This window comes from Populus euphratica, unplaced genomic scaffold (genome assembly GCF_000495115.2).
Source record: "Populus euphratica unplaced genomic scaffold, PopEup_1.0 scaffold99.1, whole genome shotgun sequence".
Classification (NCBI taxonomy): Eukaryota; Viridiplantae; Streptophyta; class Magnoliopsida; order Malpighiales; family Salicaceae; genus Populus; species Populus euphratica.
In genome coordinates this window covers 203,588-220,529 of record NW_011499902.1, presented here as the reverse complement: position 1 = coordinate 220,529, position 16,942 = coordinate 203,588, and the positions used below count along the sequence as shown (strand labels likewise).

At 30.5% G+C, this 16,942-nt stretch overlaps 1 protein-coding gene and 1 long non-coding RNA gene across 7 annotated transcripts; one reads left to right on the top strand and one right to left on the bottom strand.

Moving 5' to 3' along the window:
* Nucleotides 1-321: 321 nt before the first annotated feature.
* On the top strand, nucleotides 322-11,086 carry LOC105132986 (ubiquitin receptor RAD23d-like). 6 transcript variants are annotated; one of them, XM_011036747.1, is made up of 12 exons: nucleotides 322-703; nucleotides 972-1,133; nucleotides 2,811-2,864; nucleotides 4,957-5,036; nucleotides 5,154-5,216; nucleotides 8,862-9,039; nucleotides 9,577-9,729; nucleotides 9,808-9,873; nucleotides 9,954-10,001; nucleotides 10,100-10,206; nucleotides 10,285-10,363; nucleotides 10,775-11,086. In XM_011036747.1, the coding sequence occupies exons 1-12, from the start codon at nucleotides 638-640 to the stop codon at nucleotides 10,889-10,891; spliced, it is 1,173 nt and encodes a 390-aa protein (XP_011035049.1). In that variant the 5' UTR covers nucleotides 322-637; the 3' UTR covers nucleotides 10,892-11,086. The 6 variants fall into 6 exon arrangements, with proteins under 6 accessions (XP_011035049.1, XP_011035048.1, XP_011035054.1 ...); XM_011036746.1 differs by having other exon boundaries at nucleotides 8,859-9,039; XM_011036750.1 differs by having other exon boundaries at nucleotides 323-703; nucleotides 5,169-5,216.
* LOC105132988 (uncharacterized) lies at nucleotides 11,084-11,781 on the bottom strand. Its single transcript, XR_843680.1, has 2 exons — nucleotides 11,561-11,781; nucleotides 11,084-11,179 (listed from the first exon to the last, which is right to left on the bottom strand). It is a non-coding gene; the product is annotated as an uncharacterized LOC105132988 (long non-coding RNA).
* Between the last annotated feature and the right edge of the window lie 5,161 nt (nucleotides 11,782-16,942).

Here is a 16,942-nt window from a genome sequence, read left to right as displayed (position 1 = left end):
TTGCAATTCTAAAACATGCAATATATAAAAAATCATGTTGTGAAATATGATATTATTAAAATATCATGTTTTTAAATTATAATATCTTTAAACCGTATTTATTTTTTTACTATTTTAACATTTAATTATATTTGGGGTGATAGCTGCCCTATTTATTCTCCACCGTCTTGCCTTTGAGTTTTTAAAGTCACAGCGGAGGGGATAGAAGAAGCTTCCTCCATTTTCATTGACACACAAAATAAAAAATCTACCAACTGCATTTATCTATGTCTCTGGACTATCTCTCTCTCTCCCCCTCCTTACGTAGACAAAACCTTATCTTTTTTTTTTTTTCTTTTTTATTTCCAAAACTCCTAACTACCCAATAAAAACACACCACGTTGCACAGACTCCCTCCTTCCTACACGTTTCATCAAATAACTGGGCATCACATCACTTCAAGAAACATAGCCGTTATTCAATTCCTACCCTTCTTCCTCCAGCTAACATCCAACAAAACCAAGCCCATGTTTTTAATTTCTCACTGTCTTGTACTTTGTCTATTACTCGTTTTCTTTCCCTTTCTCTCTCGCCGGCGGCTACGGATATCAGTGTTCACCCGCCGGAGAGGAATCTACTATTATTCGGATTCAAGATAATGAAGGTTTTTGTAAAGACTTTGAAGGGTACCAACTTCGAGATCGAAGTTAAACCTGAAGATACGGTAATTTAACCCTCTTATTTCGCTTAAATTCCTCGATTTTCACGCTAATTACACCCATTGAAACTATAATACGCGTTTTTAGTGTTTAATTTTCGTAATTAACTGCAATTCAGTGTATTTTTGGGTTTTTTTTTCTAGGTTATTAAGGCTTTTACATCTTTGTTTGTTTTTTTATCAATTTTTTTACCTGTGTAGTTTAGTATAATTGAAAATGGTGATGCTGCAGGTGATTTATTTATTTATGTGTTTTTTTTTTAATTTAATTTAGGTGGCTGATGTTAAGAAAAACATAGAGAGTGTACAGGGAGCGGATGTTTATCCAGCGGCACAACAGATGCTAGTTTATCAAGGGAAAGTCCTTAAGGATGATACCACATTGGATGAAAATAAAGTTTCTGAAAGTAGTTTTTTTGTTGTTATGTTAAGCAAGGTGAGTATTTTTGGTTTTGTTGCTCATTTTAATGATGAAAGGAAAGTCTTTTAAGTGAAAGGAAATGCTGCGAATTTTGAATAAACACAACTGCATAAATCCAATATTCAGTCCTTGTTTTGGAAGTTCGGTTATGTTCATTAACTGCACTTGGAAAGATTTGATGTTTATACAAGATAACTCCTATTGCTTGTTTAATTAATTCTCTGTATTTTCCATGTGAAGATGGGGAAAAGTTTCCCGAACTGACTCTAGATGTGGTTAGATTTGTCGGGGAGTGGAATCTTGTTGTCTTTCATTTTCCATGGAAATAAAGGTAGAGTGGAATCTTGTTATCTTTCATTTTCCATGGAAATAAAGGTAGTGAGAGAGGTGCTTGCAGGAGTTGCCTTGTGATGTGTGTGTGTATATATATATATATATATTTTAGTTTATTTCTTATGAAGAAATATACGAAGCTTAATATTGTTTTTTGGTATGTTCTTGTAGCTCAAGTGTTAAGGATATATTATTGTACCTCAAGGGTTGGGTTCCTCAGTCCTTTCATACCAACATAGTAATGCTGATATTCATTTACCCAGCTTTACTTGTCTTATAAAATATGATATGGCTTCGTCGCTTCTTGTTGCAGATGTATTTTCTGAACTTATTTATTGGTGTATAAGAATCCTGTATTGATTTTTGAAATTTTAATAGCTCATATGCATGATTGTCAAATTGAGATCAACTTGTGAGTTGGTTTTTGAGATTCTGAATCTTATAGAACTGTGAATTGTAAGATTTAGTAACAAAAGGAAATGGCATTATGGAAGATAAATAACATGCTAAATGTTTTTAAAATTAAGGAAAACTGACCATTTACTAAACAAAATGTGCATCAATTCATTTAATTTATTAGTTCTTAGTCAACTAATGATCCCAAAGTCTTAAAGTTCAACATATTTTTCAATGATACTTGATCGTTCTAAAGGCTCTTTAACTTTATTGAACCAGGGAGTCTAGTAGTTTAACTATTTAGAAGATAGATTTTAAATAAGGCTCTTTAACTTATGATATATTTAAAAGCTATCTTCTAACTAGTTAAACTACCAGACCCCTGCTTTAATAAAAAGTAATCATCACCCTTCTCTTTCTTTGCAAAAATTTAATTTATAATTCATTTCAGTTTCAAGTAGAAATATTTATCAAAGAAAATTGCTTATAAGTTGTTGGCATATATGATCTCTAGTCTTAACATTCCTATTCTTACCATCTCTTTTACAATTATGAATTTTACATTCATTTTCTATTAGAGTTATCTTGTAAAACTCACTGAATTGAATTGAATCGTGACTGAATCACAATATTCATATGCATCTGCAGTCTACCCAATAATTCACATTGTTTTGTATGCGAATTGAGATGGATCATAAGATTCAACTAGTGGATCATAAGATTCTAGCAACCATGGTCATAAGAATGGAATTCTATATATGAATACTTGTACATGGTTAATTTTGATTTGAATAACGATGAAAAATGATGGTAGATTTTCCATTTTAAGTCTGATGTAATTTATTTTTAACCATGTTGTCTGATTGGTAAATTGAATAACATTAGTTTACTTTTTTCAAGTGTGATGCAAGAAATTATATGAATTATGATCACTGATTTATGCATGTGCTCAAACATGTGTAGAGTAAGGTTTCATCTAGTGGACCCTCAACTGCTCCAGCTGCACCACCAAGCCAAGTAAGTATAGAATGGTTTCTAATCCTGAGGGGTGTAGCTCAACTGGTTAGGTTTTGGGTTTGCTCCTCAGAGGTCATCAGTTCGAGTCCTACAATTCTCAGGGTTATTGGAGGCTTACATGGTCGTTAACTTCAAGATCTGTGGGATTAGTCGAGGTGTGCGCAAGCTAGCCCGGATACCCACGTTAATCTAAAAAAAAAGTATAAAATGGTCTCTACATTCATTCCTTTGGTTGCAGAATGCAAAGATCCTTTCCTTTATTAAATTCTAGGATGAGATACTTTGGTGTGCATGATTAATTATGGTATATGCAATCACTCATGGTGTTCTGATTTTAACTTTGTTAACATACTTTTTTAAGGGATAACTTAGATTTATTAAGAAGTAAATAGGCTTTTCTGTCTTTCCGGAGGTCAAGATGGCTTTAATCAATCCCCTTGACATATGGATACTCTAGGAGATATTTTTCAGCCTATTTGTAAAATCTATGGAGTTCTAGTACAAGATCAAAATTTGGGAAAAACATGCATTAAAGATTATAGGATGATAATTTTTTAATGACATAGCTACACTTTACACACGCTTAAATAATGGATCTTGGGTTTTGCTGTATTAACTTCCCTTTACTCAATCTCCTAGTTAATTTTGGATTTGTGAGGATCTTAATAGTTTTGCTATCAAGAGTTTTTTAAAGGCTTTGCCTTCTATTAGAAGGAACTAAGATGGTGCCACACATTTATTGGGAACAGAAAATACATGCAGAATTAGAATCTACATGCTGTATAGTATTGCATCACCTACAGTTTGAAAAGCATTTTCCTTGTGCCAAAAGTTTAGTTTCCCAATCTAATTCTCACCTGTCAAATGCTCATTTATTGCATTTACTTTGGCTGATGGAGTACAAACCCCAGAGGTCACTATTGCCTCTGCAAAATGCTCCAGTTTTCCCGGTGTAACCATACAGCCACAATCTCACATGCTAATTCCATACAGTCTACCCCACGAATGATACCAACAAGTAAAGGATTCAGCTGCTTCCTTGCAATGATAGCACTGATTTATCAACACCATTCCCTTTTATTTTATTTTATTTATCCATAGTTGAAGTCATACTCCCAGCACCCCTTGTTAAGCAAAGGACACTCTAAATGTGACTTTGATTTTCCATATGGCTCTCCAAGAAACAAAACTCTGCCAAGATGTTCTCATCATACATGCATTTTAATTTTATTGGCTTAACAAATACCCATTTATTTAGATATCTTTTGATTTTGGTTACAGATCTTAAACTTTTTTGCATCCTTCTTTCATCTTTTGTTTATTTTCATAACAAGCAGGAATTAAAAATGCTCTGTTAATATGATTCAAAGTGTGTTGTTAAGCTGCATCTGAGGTCAATTAATGCAACTGGTTGCTGCACAGGCCCCCACATCTGCGAGTTTAACAAATACCCATTTATTAGATAAGAGGATAACTGTAGTAGTTAATTTTACAGACCTTAAAACATTTTTGCATCCTTCTTTCATCTTTTGTTTATTTTCGTAACAAGCAGCAATTAAAGATGCTCTGTTGGTAATATGATTCAAAGTGTGTTGTTAAGCTGCATCTGATTGTCAATTAATGTTGCTTGCTGCATGCCCCCCCCCGCGAGTTTAACAAATACCCATTTATTAGATATCTTTTGATTTTGGAAGAGGATAACTGTAGTATTTAATTTTACAGATCTTAAACTTTTTTGCATCCTTCTTTCATCTTTTGTTTATTTTCGTAACAAGCAGCAATTAAAGATGCTCTGTTAGTAATATGATTCAAAGTGTGTTGTTAAGCTGCATCTGATTGTCAATTAATGTTGCTTGCTGCATGCCCCCCCCCGCGAGTTTAACAAATACCCATTTATTAGATATCTTTTGATTTTGGAAGAGGATAACTGTAGTATTTAATTTTACAGATCTTAAACTTTTTTGCATCCTTCTTTCATCTTTTGTTTATTTTCGTAACAAGCAGCAATTAAAGATGCTCTGTTAGCAATATGATTCAAAGTGTGTTGTTAAGCTCCGTCTGAGATCAATTAATGCAACTGCTTGCTGCACAGGCCCCACCTGCGAGTTCCTTGCCTTCTAATGTGACACAACCATCAATAACATCTCAAGCTCCTGTACCAGCTGCTGCTTTGTGGGTTTTGAATTTAAAGCTTTTTCTTTTTCTCTCTCTGTTTTGTTTATATCAGAATTTCTTTTCATTTTCTGCCATTACTTGGGTTTGTGTTTTTCTGGTTTTTTTATTTTAAAGTTGTGAATCTTGCAGGCCACAATCTGCTGCTGAATCCAGTCCTGCTGTAGTTACTTCAGCTCTGTGAGTATTTTCTTGTACTGGTTTTTAACCAATCTTCTTTACTATCACTGTTAAGGGGCATGATACCATGATCATCAAAAACGTTAGTTTCATTATCTACAGCTTTCATAATTCAAGTCACTGGATTTTCTACACGTCTTGAGCTTGAATTTGATGGTTTCCCTTTTCATTTTCCTATCTTTTGTGTCATATGTCATGTTTGCACTTGGATTTCTTTTTTTTTTAATATGTGAGTTTTTTCTAAGAGAAAAGGTTAGTGATAAAAAAGTAAGATCAGCAACAAGAAACAGATGCAGTGATCATCATGGCTTGTAAAAGAGATGTAAAATTCATATGTGTTAGCTGAAATTTTAGAAATCAATATTGTTTTCACGTCCTTTGCTACTAGAGTAACAATTTATTTTACATCCTTACTGATTTCAAATATTTAATTTTAATGGTCATCAAACATAATACGGATGCAATTGACACTCCTATGAATAAGAAAATTATTTGTAGCCCTAATGTTGATCGCGTAAAATACATAGCCTATCGACTTTTGATATTTTTTGGCAATAAATCTTCATTTGATCAAGAAATCTGTCAATTAAATCTCTTAAGTATTATAAGTGATTTTTAAATTAGGCAATGAATTGAAATTTACTGATAAATTAGGCAATGAATTGAAATTTACTGTAAGTTCCTTGAGTTGTTGAGTTCGTTTACACACAATTTCAAGTTATTAAAATCTTGAAGTTGACGTAACCTATTTCAATTATAATCGCAAAGGAAACAAGTGTTTGTTTATTTAAGTTTTAAATTCTTGAGCTGTATTGCAATCAAAACTAGGACTCATCGGATTCTTTATGCTTTTAATGAGAACCACAAATCTAAATTATTAGTGGGGCCATGCTAGCTAACTGCAATAAATCATCTATAACATTTAATGAGTATGATTAAGTTGGATTAAAAAGTTGACATGTAGCCAAAGGAGGTTTGAGATTGGTGGGTGGAATGCTTGATATTTGGCCAAGTTTACACTAGTGCTTTGGGTAGTAGAGTTTGTGAAGCATATATGGAAAAGGAGGGAGGAATATGCGTTGACAGTTATTTTTCCTACGCATTGAATTATTTTTTCTACTCACTATTATGTGATAAATTATACGCATCTGAATATAGTTTTTATTATATGATAAAATGTACATATATAATGTCAAGTTTGAACCCAGTCTTGAGATTTCTAGCTAAAAAATCATTTTATTTCCTGTTCATGGAAAAGATGCATTCATATCCTGATCTATAATTTGAATTTCAAGATTTTGTTCTCATTTTTTTTTATCTCATTTTTTACTCTTTCCAAATATTATTTAGACAACAATTATGTTTTTATTATCTGATTTATTTATTTTTTTCATAATCTTGATATTACCATTGGCATGTATTATATTCAATAATAACCATATAAATGAAAGTTGAACTCAAATGGAATATAACTAGCACAGGGCAGATATATTTTTTCCTTTAAAAAAATTATATGTAGGCTTTTTCAACGCATATTTGTTCATTGAAAAATTATAATTATAAATAAAAAAATTCATGCATACATGTAATCAAATAAATCGAGAACTATATATAAAAAAATAAAAAAAAGTCATTAATGATAAACAAAGACAAAATGAAAAATTCGATAGATATATTTATAGATCAATATATTTGATTTTGCAACATGAGACTTTGATTCAGTTGTGTAGAATGACTTTGTTTACTGAAATCAATTTTTTATTTAATCAAACGATAATAGAAATAGATACATATGAAATGTATTGAATTTGTTTACTAAAATTAAATTTTTATTTAATTAAATGATGGTAGAAATAGATATACATAAAATTGATTGAATAAAATAAAAGGAAAAAAAAATACTATGTATGAGGTTATACATATTATAAATATTATGTAAAAATAAATATTTTTTATTTATATTAAACATAAAAAAATTATAGATGAATTAGAATAATTTTTTCAAAAATTAAATGCATACAAAATAACTGAAAAATAATTGCTATTTAAAAGAGACTATATAAACAAAATAAAAGAGAAAAGAAGTATTGATTTAAATATAAATAATTTTTTTTTGAAAATACATATAAAAAAGCATCAAGTAAAAAAAAAAAATTTAGAAAAAAAGGAATTATTTTTGAGCTTGAGCCCATAATTTTTTTGATTACAGATGGAGTGTCTACCCCAATTACATAAGATGACCCTAATTACATAAGATGACGGCTAGATTCCGTTCTCTTTGGTGGTTGGTAAGTCGGGGTAGAAGCTTTTTGACTTTAAAACCTATTTTTCAATTTATTTTTGATCTAAAACACTTAGAAAATACCATTAGAACTTTTCTAAACTCATCCATGGTCTAAAAAACTCAAAAAAACAATTCCAAAACCCGAAAGCAATGCAAAACCAAAAATATTCTGTTATTTTCAAGTTCATATATATTATTTTAGGCATTTTCAAGATAAAAAAACACTTAAGTTGAACTCTCCTTATCAAATGAAATTATTTGACATAAAAATTGAGTGTTTTGGTGATAGAAAACGGTGTCAACAATATTTTTCTCTTCACCTCTGGAATCTGACAACTCTCTATCTCATCTCTCAAACCAAGAATAAAAAAATAAAGTTTTGGATCAAAATTGATTTTCGTTGAAACTTCAAAAATTGAAGGGACCCAATTCTTATAATTAGTAAATAATGAGGACGAAGTTGAGCATTTCATAAAAAATTAGAAAAGACCACCCATCTTCTTTGCATGTTTCATTTTAGTTCTTTGTCTTTCAATTTCACAATTCTTTAACAAATTTAACCAAATTAGCCTCCGATTAGGTCCTTAAAGGGAAAAACTAAAAAAAAAAAAATAATAACAAAAAAGAAGAAGAAGCTCATGGGCATAGTGAATCCCTAGTGCCCATGAGTTTTAAGTCTACAGTCTTTCAGAGTTCTCTATAATAATTAATAAAATAAAAACATCTTTTTGATGAGTTCAGTTAATTGAAATTTTTTAATGGCTAATTCTATATTCAGTTGATTTTTTATTTATCATGTCAATAATTTTATTATTTGGATTGTCAATCTTCAACTATTAAATATGGTATATGTATTTAATTAAACTTGTTTTTATTACATTCACATGTTGAATCAATTTATATAATATTTTATATGCTTATGTATTTTTATTATTGATTAAAATAATATGTATGTTTTCTAGAAAAGTTTGGAGTAAAGGCAATAAGTAGAAATTTTTTTGCTAGTGGTCTAAAGGATTTGAGATTATATCTTGATCTAATAAATTTTGCTATGATTTACGTAAATTTTTTTTAAAAAATTGATGCTCTAAAAACTAAAAATAGACAATAAAAGAAATAACATCACAATAAGCCAAAGCAACGTGAGGTTTTGTATGTAGTTAAATAATAAAGTGTTTGGTTAACATGTGCAATTCGTTGTGTTGTTATCAATAAAATGAAGAAAAATGACACGTTTTAAAGTTTTATTTTAATAATAAAATGTGTTTTTAAAGTGAAATTAACAAGGTATCGAATAGCAGTTAAAATTTAACTAATAATATATATATTTTTTCTTTTTTTTTTCCCTGTCATTGAAGCAGTTTAGATACAAACATGTATGGGCAAGCAGCATCAAATCTAGTTGCAGGAAGTAATTTAGAAGCAACCATTCAACAGATTCTTGATATGGGTGGAGGAGACTGGAACCGAGAAACAGTTGTTCGTGCTCTACGTGCTGCATTCAACAACCCTGAACGAGCTGTTGAATATTTATACTCTGTAAGTCATTTAAAAACTGCGGGTCTATAATTTTGTAACTTGGTGACTGGATCTAGGTTATGCTCAGTTCTGTTCATCTTTTTTCTTCACAAAACTTGTAAACTAAAGAGTGTTGGTATATACTGTCCTATCTTCAATATTATCGGTTCATCTTGAGCTCTTCTATTTCCCCTGTCCATCTTCTCATTGTCTTTCTTGTATAATACTGTTAAACCTTAATAGCAGTATGCTGTTTAATATTTAGGTTCATCACCTAAGATCTGTACTTTGGCAACAATCCCCACTTCACAATTTTTTATTTTTATTTTTATTTTCCATCAGAAGTCTCTGTTACCTCTCTTTGTTATGCATCAACTTTTCGTATGTGAATTAATGATAATGAAATCAACATTTTCATATTTTGATTCAGAGTTTTTTCTTTCCCTCCCTTTTTGGTGAGATTTTAGTTTGTTACAAGAGTATTTTACTCTTAGGTGTTGTGTTTGTTTATATATTATTATAGTAGTGGTCATTTAAGCATTTGGTTTACAATACCAGGGTATTCCACAGCAAGCTGAAGTTCCACCAGTTGCCCAAGTTGTCCAAGGTCCAGCAAGTGGCAACGCTGCAAATCCTCCAGCTCTGGCTCCACAACCAGTTGTGGCTCCTAATAGCGGTCCGAATGCAAATCCACTAGATCTCTTTCCGCAGGTATGTATTTCTTTTATATGTACTTTAAAAGCCTCGTTAGGGTGGGTCAATTGATGAACATGATTCTTATGGAACTAGGGCCATCACAGGACGGGTTCTAATGCTGGTACAGGCAACTTGGATTTTTTACGCAATAGCCAACAGGTATTGAAGATATTTATTGTGGATCTATGTAAATTCATTAATTGGCTTGAAGTTTCTTATGCAACCCTCCTCAATTTCAGTTCCAAGCCTTGCGAGCTATGGTGCAAGCAAACCCTCAAATCCTACAGGTACCTAGTAGGATTTTAATTCATGTGGTTGTTTCTCCTTGTTGCCATACTTTTAGGTGCTAACCTAAAGATGATCAATGACTTTTCATGTATTGCAGCCGATGCTTCAGGAGTTAGGGAAGCAAAATCCATACCTGATGCGTCTCATTCAAGAGCATCAGGCTGATTTCTTGCGCTTGATAAACGAACCTGTTGAAGGAGAGGGGTGAGATGAATCTGTATTTAGAATGATATATAGACAGAATTCCCTGCATGTGATTCTAAATTGCCTTTACTTAATCAGGAATGTGCTGGGCCAATTGGCCTCTGCAATGCCACAAGCAGTGACTGTCACCCCTGAGGAGCGCGAGGCAATTGAACGTGTAAGTTCATCGCTCGACACAATATATTTCTTTATTATTGGTGCTGAATTTCATTCATCACTTACATTTGCAGCCAAGTCACAGTTTTGAAGTTCTCTGTCGCATAGATTTTCATGTATTGCAGGAAATTAATTGATATTTGCGCCTTAGGTTCAAGGTGTTCAATGCCACATGCATTGAAATCCTTGAATTATCTTTTGCATGCATCTCTGAAAACTCACTTCCATGGTGACTTGATGTCTTCTTGCATTTAGATTTGTGCATTTAATCAGATCATAATCTCCTTTCTCTTGCTTTTGATGCTTAAGAGTGCACATGCTGAAAAACCAAAGAGCTTGATAAGTTTCTAATTTCCTATTTTTAAAACAATCTTTTTGTTGGTCTACTACATCGATGATGTCGATTTGGCAGCTTGAAGCAATGGGCTTTGATCGAGCCATAGTATTGGAGGTGTATTTTGCATGCAACAAAAATGAAGAACTGGCGGCCAACTATCTATTAGACCACATGCATGAATTCGACGAATGAAACAAGTGTTCCCCGTGTCTAGTTGTGTCATATCTCAAACTGTTTTACATTGTGGAGCCTCGTGAGCAGAGACAGTCAAAATGTTGATGTCCTAATTTTATCCATGGACAAACATAGCACGAAGCTTTCGTTGTCTTGAATGTTCAGCCATCATAATATGATAAATGCATAATGGTGTAACTGTGTTCATGGGAATTGTGGTTTTATCCTGTATCTCTTATTCCAAGACCACAGAAGCATCCGGCTTTCGGGCAACAAGGCTCGTAGGATGACTGGCTTTTTATTACACTTGTCTTCGTAGCCTTTGATGGTGCTTTCAGATCTGTTACTTAATGCGAGACATGCTGCCAGTTATGGTGACCAATGCACAACTTTCTCCCTCCCGCGTGAAGGTACCACTGAAGGTAATTGAAATAAGTGCCTCCAAACCTCCATATTCCACGTCGATTGTTCACGTGGTATTCTTCATACATTTATAAATAATATAATACATTTATAAATAAAGGTATCAAGATAATATTAGAAAAAGTACATGCATGATTTTATATATATGTTCAAAGTTTGGACGTCTATAATATTCATAACATTAATTAGCACTATACTGATTATGCTTAGTTTTTCACTGTACGCTACGCTACAAACGCCTTATTACATTTTATTTTGGATTGCAGTAGTGTCATTTTTTTTGTTCTCAATTCTTTTTTTCCTTATATCCATGCATATATTATTTGTGGTGTTTTTTGGGTTGGTGGTAGCCTAGAGCTTTCTAACAGATTTTCAAAAACGATTGAAGGTTGATTACATGAGATGGAGTTTGAATTCGAAGCTTATAGACACAATTCAAAGAAAAATGATCAATCTTAAAATAAATAAAGGCTTTTATGGAATTCATGCGAAAAGATGTATATTTGTCCGCATATTCTTCGTTGACTTATCTCCTAATCCCATTAGTTTTTGTATTTTACATTTTCATTTAAAATTTCATTTTATTCACATTTCAGTCCTAAAAAAATAGTTTGGAAAACTTGATTTTGGTTCTTAAGTTTTAATTATTACATATTTGATCCATGTTTTTTTAGGTAGTTATGGTTTGGTCCTATACTTCATTGTTGTCTTGTTTCAGTTCTTGTATATATAGAGAATATAGAGAACGTCGTTGAAAAAGATAGAGAAGAGAAAATATTTGATAGGCCATAATTTAGGCTAACAAATGGTCGATCTGTGTTTCATTAGTCTTTTGTTTTTGTTTTTTTTTAAGAAAAAGAGAGTAGTTTAATGAAGTTGGTTTTGCTTTTTAAACATGCTAAAAAATAGACTGAGGCTTGTGAACTTTGGTTGATTTGATTTGATTTGATTTATGGTTTCAAATTGATTAAAATATGTTTTAGGGTTGGAAATTATTTTATACATTTTATAATGTTTTTAAGGTATTTTTAGGTTAAAATAAAATAAATTTTAGGTTTTTGTGAAGTAAAAGGTGATGTGTTATCTAACAAGATGGGTGAAGAGGAACCATTTCTATTAAAAAAAGAAGTTATCTACTCATTATATATATAAAAAAAGCTAGGCGGGCGGGCATAATGACCTTTGATTGATACTTCCTGACCCGCTAAGACTTTATTTTTGTAAAATAGCCGTTAATGATTTTTTTAATAGAATAATATATATTTAAATAAATTTATTATAATGATATTTAAAGAATTATGCAGTTGTGGTCAGAGATTTTTCATGATAACATTAATAATTATTTTATGAATAATTATATATTAATATTTTTTTTTGAAAAATTGTATATTAATATTAAATGATAATAAAATATCTATTTTTTATTTTAAAATTTTTATATACTTTTCTAGATGTAATATTCTTATATTTTTGTATAACTGCGATTTTTTTATTGAAATTTGTTTTTATAATTATAATAATTTTTTATTTAAAAAGAGAAGATTTTAATAAAAAAACACTTTTTTGCCAAAACCAAAAAGAAATACATGAATAATGAAAGGGAATTTTGATTATAAAGATAAATGTTTTCTATCTAATTCAAATCATTAGATCTAAGGTTATTGGGATTTATAACATTAATGGAACCAGTGGAGAACTGGAATTTACAGGCTCTTTTGTTTTTTTTTTTTATTAAGAAAAACCTAGCTGCCTTTTTTCTTTCCCTATACAAAAAATAGAAAAATAAAAATAAATTCACAATCAAGTTGGGCTGAGCTGAGTCAGCATTGAGCACACTTTATGTGAAAAATTTGGCATCCATACCCATAATTAATAATTGTTTCGAAAAGCCTAAAAAGGCCACAATAAGTTTGAACCAAAATTGTCAAAAAAATTGGCTTTATTATTTGCTCTTGATTTTCCTTGGTTCCCATAGTAGGAGTCCGAACGCATGATTTCAATGTTAGAGACTTGCGAGATCAAGTTTGCTTATACTTCCATGTATCTGTACGGTGTGAAACAGTCAAGGCCATTATGGTGACGTTCCGAGGCACGCACCTAACCCCAGAGCAGGGGTCTTCATGTTGCCAAGGTGGAAGGTACACTTAGTCAGCCCTTCCAAATTCAATATGGGTGGGCTCGGGTTTGCTTTTTCGAACAAATATTTCTTTTTGTCAAAGAGTCCCACTTCTCTTTTCGGAGTTAATTTCTTTCTTAACTTGGCTTTGATCTTTTACATCAGACTGTCAAATAGCATGCTAAGGTCTTGTTCAAAAAAATCATGTTCATTTCGAGAATATATCTCTATTATATTCAACTCAAACAGTATAAGCTACACGTAAAATGTTGCTCAGATTTTGCTTTCATTGCTCCCAGGAACTAATAAAACAAGGGATAACGAAAGAAAAAGAAGGCAAACTACCAAATACAAGTTGGGATTTAAGATGAGAAATGAACAGACTGAACTTCTTAATTGGTGAAGGCCAGTTGGGCTCCTAGATCACCAATGAGGGTATTGATATATCTATCATCTCTTGGGGATGTCAAGGGCTCTTGGTGAAATATTCAATACGATCTGTTTTATTTGGAAGGTTTTTGACTATTTCAATTAAATGTTGCTTTCACAAATTATTGTAGTTTGTGATGTTCATCCTCAAACTTCATAATTTCACCGCAAAGATTCAATCAAATTTAATGCGATGTGGACAAGTTGAGAAAATATATGAGATGAAGTTTCCGATATATAATATAAAGTTCAGTAAAGAGAGAACAATCATCTTTTATATTTATATATTTAGGGTTGCATACAATAACAAATATATAATGCAATACACATAATCATACTCCTATACTAGGTAAATATGTATATACCAGGCAATTCCAAATATCCTATAATAATACATCCCATAATACGCTCTCTCTAGTTAAAGGTGGGGATTAAGGTTGTTAAAATCATGATTTAAATTATAAAATCATATAATTTTACAAGTTAGTATATACTTAACATGCAGGATTGCTTTAAAAACTCGAAAATTGATACAATTAGGTTAAAATTGAGAAAAATTGGTAAAGTTGGATGAAATCACAATTTTGATACCGGTTTTATGATTTCAACAAAAAACATATACTGCACTGCAACAATGCAATATATGTTTCCTCCCACAACACCATTAAATAGTTTTACCAATGGAATACTTTCGTCGGTGTAAGACACACAATTCATTTATAATTTTTTACTGACTATCTTACCAACGGAATACATCAATTGGAATATTGATCGTCGGTAATTCCCATTTTTGTTGGTAAGTTTGCTGGAAAAAAATCGACGGTCTTACTGATAGTGAAAGCGCGTCAAAAAAATTTTCCGCTAAAACTTTACCAATAAACTTATTCCATTTGTATTGCCAACGGTAAATCACCAACGGCTAGTCCTTCAATGATGGTAGCATGGGCTATAAATATTTCAAAACTCTGTAAAATACTGAGGAAACTTAAAATAGTATTTTCTTGAGTGGTGGCATTAAATTCCCATCGATAATGTCCATTGGTATTTTTTTTGAATTTTCACTAAAATTTTAAAAATCCTTTTAGATTTTTTGAAGTCTGTTGGCACATTAGTTGGTAAATATGTGTCAGATCATGTGCATATTAGATTTGCCACTCCGTCGATGATTTTGTCGGTAAATATGCTGACTGACCTGACAATCTGATAATCGCACGTATTGGAATTTGCATCGTTTGTTGATGATTTTGTTGGGAAACATGTCGATAATTGTGGCATGGACTATAATTTTTCTGCATCTCTCGATAAAATATTGATGAGATAGATTTTGTCAGTATGATTGTTAATGATTGTGGCAAAATGCTGTAATTGTTTTGCAACTCTCACTAAAATATATTATGTGAAGTATATCAAAAGCATATTTATATTGTGTAAGCATGAGTCTTATAAAAATAGGTTTAATTTTATTTCCCAAAAAGTAATGCATATAACTTAAACCTGAAACTTCAACTTTAAGCTTAGTAAATTGATACTTAAACCTGAAGCTTCAACTTTAAGCTTACTAAATTGATCAAATGTTTGAGCACAACTGAATTATTCTCGGTAAACAACATATCATTAGCATGTATAAGTAATTTTTTTAAAATATTTTATGGATAAAATAAAAGGAGAGATATCTTTCTTAGAAGCATGAAAGCCAATAAAGAAAATGCTTCTAGAGCCAATAAAGAGAAGATAATCACTTAAATAATTGTACAATACCTTATGAAAAATCTAGGGTAATGTTCCTTACAGAAGAAATGTTGCCAAAATTTTATCAATAAAGGAATAAATTTTTGTAATTGTAAAGTCTTTTCCATGATGATAAGTTTGCATAGTGAAATAATAAGGTTATCTTTACATGTTATTGCTATGATTATGAATCAATCATGTCTTAAATGAGAATACAAATTAAAGGTCATTATAAATATGATGTATGGTAAATGACATGTAATTTATTCTATTTAAAACTAAAAAAAAGCCATCCATCCATTCAAAAAGATAAAGTTAGATGGGCATTTTCATATAGGCTAAGTCTACGGACCCATACTTCTAACCCCTAGCATGCATGATCTTTTTGTTAAATAGCACTAAAAAGTTTTTTTTTTAGTTTTTTTTCTTAAAATAAATTTATTTAAATAATATTTAAAGAATTACCTGATTATGCTATAATTTTGAAAAAGATTAGAGATTTTTTAATGATCAATTAACAATTATTTTATGAATAATCATATATTAATCTAATATGCTATTTTTTCAAAAACAAAAACTTTGGTTATTAATATTAAATAAGAATAAAATATATAATATTTATTTTAAGATTTATATATATATATATATATATATATATATATATTTAGATTTATTATTCTTAGATATATATTTTTTACAAGTTTATAAAATGATTGATTTATGAATTTCTTTAATTGAGATTTACATTTATGATCATAATAAGTTTTTCTTTAAAAGACAAATCTTTGATAAAAAACATCATTTTGTCCATATAAAAAGAAATACATAAATAATGAAAAGGATTCTTTTATTTTAAAGATGCACTTTTTTTCCTCGTTACTTCAAGTCATTAGAACTTTTCCCAATATTTACTTGATTATTATTATTTCTTATTTAATAGATTATATTGCTAAAAATTCATTTTATTGTAAGAAAAATGCATGAATAACAATAAAAAAATGGAATTTTTTTATCTAGAATTTCAATTACTTCCTTTCTTATAAATATTTCTTATAATTAAATAAGAATAGATTTTGAAAAATGTTCCATGACCTTATTACATGAGGTGGTGTTTTTACTATGTACTATCTCACAAAATACTATTAATTATAATATTATTTTTTGAATTTATGTTTTATTTTTAATTTTATCTTTCAACATTTAATTTATTAGAGATTAGGTTTCATGATTTGTCATGAATTTGATATATTAACCCAGTTGACTCAAGTTTTTTAATCTTTTATTTTAATTGATATTTTTTATTCCAGTTTTATCCTTCAACATCTACAATATTAGGTTGATTATTAATTAGGTCTTGTCATTTGTTTTGGTTT

Coding starts and splice junctions, on each gene's coding strand:
- LOC105132986 (XM_011036746.1), top strand. CDS start 638: ATGAAGGTTTTTGTAAAGACTTTGAAGGGTACCAACTTCGAGATCGAA. Junction 9,730..9,807: donor CACTAGATCTCTTTCCGCAG/GTATGTATTTCT, acceptor TTATGGAACTAG/GGCCATCACAGGACGGGTTC. Junction 10,002..10,099: donor CAAACCCTCAAATCCTACAG/GTACCTAGTAGG, acceptor CATGTATTGCAG/CCGATGCTTCAGGAGTTAGG.